Source organism: Protobothrops mucrosquamatus, unplaced genomic scaffold (assembly GCF_001527695.2).
Source record: "Protobothrops mucrosquamatus isolate PMUCROS unplaced genomic scaffold, P.Mucros_1.0 scaffold_128, whole genome shotgun sequence".
NCBI classification, from domain to species: domain Eukaryota; kingdom Metazoa; phylum Chordata; class Lepidosauria; order Squamata; family Viperidae; genus Protobothrops; species Protobothrops mucrosquamatus.
Window position 1 is genome coordinate 1,229,995 of NW_015386204.1, and position 5,339 is coordinate 1,235,333.

General features: G+C 34.9%; 1 protein-coding gene across 1 annotated transcript in view; it reads left to right on the forward strand.

Annotated features, from left to right (window-relative positions):
- The window catches only part of LOC107288945 (dedicator of cytokinesis protein 1), a gene marked incomplete in the record, with an annotated part of 165,275 nt that overhangs the window by 96,843 nt on the left and 63,093 nt on the right, over window positions 1-5,339 (forward strand). Inside the window, 1 exon segment of the mRNA XM_015817621.1 lies at window positions 3,895-4,014. Within this exon segment, the coding sequence (XP_015673107.1) occupies window positions 3,895-4,014 (120 nt within the window).

Below are 5,339 nucleotides of genomic sequence, written 5' to 3' on the forward strand. Positions count from 1 at the left end.
AATCACCGTATAATCTGCACAGTCACCTTTCATTGTGCATCAATCAGAACAGAGGTTATTCTGGTATAAAGCTGAATCATCCTTATAATATTGTTTGGATGAATATGTAGGCCAGATTATGTGTCTACATAGCTTAGGATCTCCGGTTTAATCTGCCTTAAAACACTTGACTGGTTCTTATTGGATGGCATTGTTTCTATTCCTTTCACATCTTCCTACCGATCCATGCTGAATGACAGAGTCTGACAGGGAATTCTATATTTGCACAAGTAAAGCACAGAACTCCTCTTCTGACTCTGGATTCATACTGCATAGTTGGGAGTTCTGTGGAAATGGAGTGACACACACAAGGATGTAATGTATGTGGACCATGCTATATCCCTTTCCTCCATTTCAAGTTCTCAAACTTCCCAGCAACCAGCTGACTGTGGTATTTGTGCATTTCTGTGAGACAGAAAGACTATCTCTTCCTATCAGCATTTCAATGTAATATTTGTTTGCTGAGAGCAGTATTCTAAGTATTGAATATCTTAATGTTTGTAAGCCATGTTGAAAATGTAGAAATACCATATTTTAAAAAACCATACATACATAACATCATATTACTGATACTAATGATGAAAATGAGTTTCTGGTGGATTTATGGTTCATTTTAAAATCATTAATATGGCCCATGCTAGTGTGTGATCTATTTTGATATTATATAAGAAAGATGTTTCAGAAAAAAATAGAGACAAAAGGATAGGACATTTAAAGAGCACCTTTAAATAAGAAAAAAAAATGAAAGGACAGCTGAGTTATGTTGAATGTAAGAAAATGTCACTATAAGAACAGAAAAGGTTTACAGTAGATTTGTAAGACCAGTGCAGAGACATTTCTCAGTTGATTTACCTATCTTCTCTAAAATTTCATATGCTTTTATTATAAAAAAGAAAATGTCAATGACATTTAGGTCACGCTTAAAGGATGAAGCTGTCACTAAACAGCTTTTATTAAAACTGAGTTTTCTAATTGTTAAGGAGAAATAAATTATTTAAGAAAACAATAATGTGCAGGTAATCACGGATAAGAAGATCCCTATCCACTGTATTCCACTTCACATTTCCTCAGAATTTTGTTTTTTCTGTTTCCAGTAATTTAGGACTTCCCCCTAGCAGTCTGGTAGAGCTATAAACCGTAGAATAACAAAACATGAGATTAAAAAAATGTTTATAAGTTTATAAGTTTAAATATGATAAGCAGCTCATTTTGCCAGTTTGAGTGGTTGCTACTGAAAGGACAATCTTCCTGACTTCAGATTAGCTATGCCATGGTGGTCAGCTCAGACAACATTTGAAACCCATATTGGAGAAGCAAGACCAGCCTGTCTAACCAAGAGGATGAAGACTGGCCGTCTACACTAGCCTCTGACACTCACTCAGATGACTCTCTTTCTCCTTCCTCTGCTGCCACTTCCCAAACAAACATTGGAAAGTTCTTCCAATATAAATGGCATCCCTTCTTTTCTGCCAAAAACCAGGATGGCTAATCAGACACAGCCCCACTTTATTTGTATGCATGCCAATGTCAATTGCCTCTTTTCAAGGATGCAGATGTATCCATAGCCTGATTGACTTATTTTCCAAAGATTTTTGGATAAGAAAGACTTGGTGACAGGAAAAATATCTATAGAAGATGGAAGAAAAAAAATAACATAGTGAAGGAAGTGAAGGCAATGTTGGAGCAACAGTAGCAGCAGAGCTACTACCTGCGCATGCAAGTACTGATTGAGTTCTAAAGGTTTAGAAGCTTGAGAAAAATCTCAATAAGCAGCAGTGATGCTACTTGGAAATAATTTTGGAACGTGGCAGTAACCATGCCTTCCAACTTGAAGGCAGCCAACAAAGAGAGAAAAGTCCCAGTAACAACAAAATCATGAGCAAAAAAAGTGTGCCATGCTGAGATTACGCAAGTTCTGAGTAGGGGGCAAGAACTGAGATGTACATTAACTTTTAAGAACTTAAAAATCCTGAAAATATTAATAAATTAAGACCCAAGTATATGGTTACTTGGCCAAACTGAATAAGAGTGAGAGGGTGATATTAACCCTATCCAGAATTAATTGCACCCACAGTGGAAAAAAAAGGAATAGGATTCTGTATTCAGGAAATATCCAAACCTAATGATGTTTGAAGAATAACCTGCATAGCTTATTTGTGTTTTCACTCTGCTTCACTTTATTTTCTTTACTTTCAGATAATTCAAACAAAGGTATTAAAAACAAAGCATGACAAAATTCAAAATATGATCAGATACCCCCAAATGCTAGGTTGAACATGTCTTTTATTCTGCTTTTTCTGTATTTATATTTGTGTGTAACTAAAATTATAGCATAATACTGTCTCATAGAGGGGCCTGAAGTTGTTAAATTTTAAAATGATTTTACAACTGTTATATAACATTTTCAAAATCAAAATCAAGATAATTTTCTAATTTCCTTGTATTAATTAATAAAGATACATATTCACAAAAAGAACAGATTTCTCTATGCCCACATACCTTCAGTATCAATATTATTCTCTTTTAGCTTAAATAGTTTTGTATTCAATTCATGAAAATTCTTTAAAATATATTAGCTCTAATTTATATATTTGGCAGGATCCCTGTGTTTGAAATACTTGTGATTTTAGTCCTGTATTGATTCAATGATACAGGAAAGCTTTATTCATCTTTTCCATGTAAGATAAAAGACCCACACATAACATTTAATAGCAGCTGTGTTGAAATTGTAAATTATGTGTTGTAATACTGGCCTAAAACTGGGAACAGTAATCAATGATTGAATTGTTTGCCATCTCTTGGAAGTCTTTTCAACTGTATGCTCATTTGTGAATCTCTTAAAATAACCAATTAATGAATATATTTTATAATTTAAACAGTAATTTAGTCATATACAATTTCAATGTTTGTCTACTACCTCTTGGTGGCAAGGACTGATAATACAATTCAATCTGTTCTGATATGGTGTCACATGAATCCCCAGCCAATATGACTGCAGATTGGTTGGTTTCATTTTTCCTTGCAGATTTTCCCTATCAGCTTAGAGGGATTGGGGTTGAAGAAAGAGGGCAGAGTATGTGCCTTCATCTTCTCTTCAGGAACTGATATTTTGATTTTTGAAACCTGAAGATGGGTTACAACATACTAATTTTTCTCAACAATCTCAAAAGATATCTGATTCCCCCCCCCCCTTTCTTCTCTTATTGTTCTATTTACTCAAAACTGATCCATGCTCTAGGCTCATTTACAACAGAAATAATTCTATGAATGATTATGTGAGGCATTTTCATTTAGTTCCTGACCTCCTTCAGTAGGTGAAATCTGAATTTCTAACACCAATGTCATATTCTACATCCTGAAAAAATTCCTCATAAACTAACTTCATCTGTGTTTTTTAGTACAATGGTACCTCAGTACTTATCATTAATTGGTTTTGTGAGACGTGATGAGTACTAAAAACAATGAGTGCCAAACAAACCACATGACTAGCATGTGACCCTTTGTTTTGGCCGGAAAGGGTAGTGAGTCACAAGGCAGCTGATACCAACAACTTTTAGCTTGTGCACCAAGTACCAAACAAATGATGAGTACTGGGGAAGTCGAGTACTGAGTTACCACTGTATTTACTGTTAGTGTGATTTTTATATTTTTTTAAAATATTTGTGGATTTTATATGCGGTCTTACCTGTTGCGTATGCTGCTCAGAATCCCCCTTGGTGAGATGATGGGTATATAAACTTGATTGATAAATAAATAAATAAATAAATTCCTTAGTTTTCTTTAAAGCAGGATAAAGCTATGCATGCATTAATCATTATTAATGTTTAATTTCCTCATGGCTTTCATTTGATATAGTGGTCTGAAGAACCATGTGCAGCGCATCTTACCCAACGAGATGGCTACCAGGCAGCAACGCAAGGACAACTCAAAGATCAGCTCTATCAAGAAATTATCCATTATTTTGACAAGGGCAAGGTAATAAGGAAAAAAACAAACAAGTTACATTACTTTGACCAAAAGTTGCAAACTCTGTGTGAGAATAATAGTATGCTCCCTATAACTGTGAAGGGTATTTGAGACATGAGGAAGAGCAAAGTGGCATTTCCAATTAGTCAGGAACAGTTATAAGTTATTAGAGATTTATGGGAATATCCTCTGCCGGTTCATAAGACTTCTCAGCAAGCTAAGTTTTAACTCTAAAGAAAATAGTTTGCTTTTATGAGACTCTAGGTGGGGTCACTACAAAAGTGAACCTTCTGAATTATTGTTACTGATTCTGAATATTAAGAGCTGGAGTGATAAGACATCTGGCCTTGAGTTGCTTTTCTTTGCTGAGAATATCAAACGAAATGACCAGCAATTTGATATTGCCTGTTTTGAATGTTGAGAACATGAAAGATTTTCTCTCTTCCCTGCTTTAAACAGACACTAAGAACTGGATTATATTCAATAACACAATCCTCGATCTCCGGGAGAGGTATAAATCAGCTGTTTATTGTTAAAAAGATTTTAAAAACAATAAAAGCAACTATTTACAATATTAAAAAACAACTTAGCTTTCGCTGGTCCTTAATAACTGTATATGTCCTTAATAACTGTATATGTCCTTAATAACTGTGAAAATCCGAATACACACACACACACACACACACACACACACACACACAAGATGAACAGTGGACTAAATATTTCCAATTCTCCTGATTAAATTCCTCCTTCTCCCCATTCTATCCCAGCTCCATAGTAGATTCCACAGAGTATAATAAATAAAAATAGTGCATGTTGTATGATTATTTTTAAGAATCTAGTAGAGAGAAGTTCCCTGATGATGGCCTCCGGCACAAGGCCGGAAGTTCAGAAAATTAAACCTCTTGTCCTGGTAATCAACCCAGATTGGATCCTGCAACATTATCCTGGGACATGTATAGCCACCTTCATTCATAAAAGATATTTAATTCCAGGCACATACAAGTAGTCCTCAGCTTGTGACCACAACTGGGCTAGAATTTCTGTTGCTCAGCAAAGCAGTTGCTAAGAGAGTTGCACCTGATTTTACTACATTTTTTTGCCTCAATTGTTTTTTCAGGTTACAAATTTGTATTAGTTTATCCGAACATAAAATAGAAATGAAAATGAAAATAATGGGAACCTGTCAGAGGAAAAAGAAAAGGGTGAAAAGGGTGGAATACAAGGGTGAAAAAAAGTCATTGACTTTTTAGTACAATAGATGTTAATAACATTGCAGCCTCAACGCTTTACTTTTACACAGTAATTTACACAGGTAGTCCTCGACTTACGAC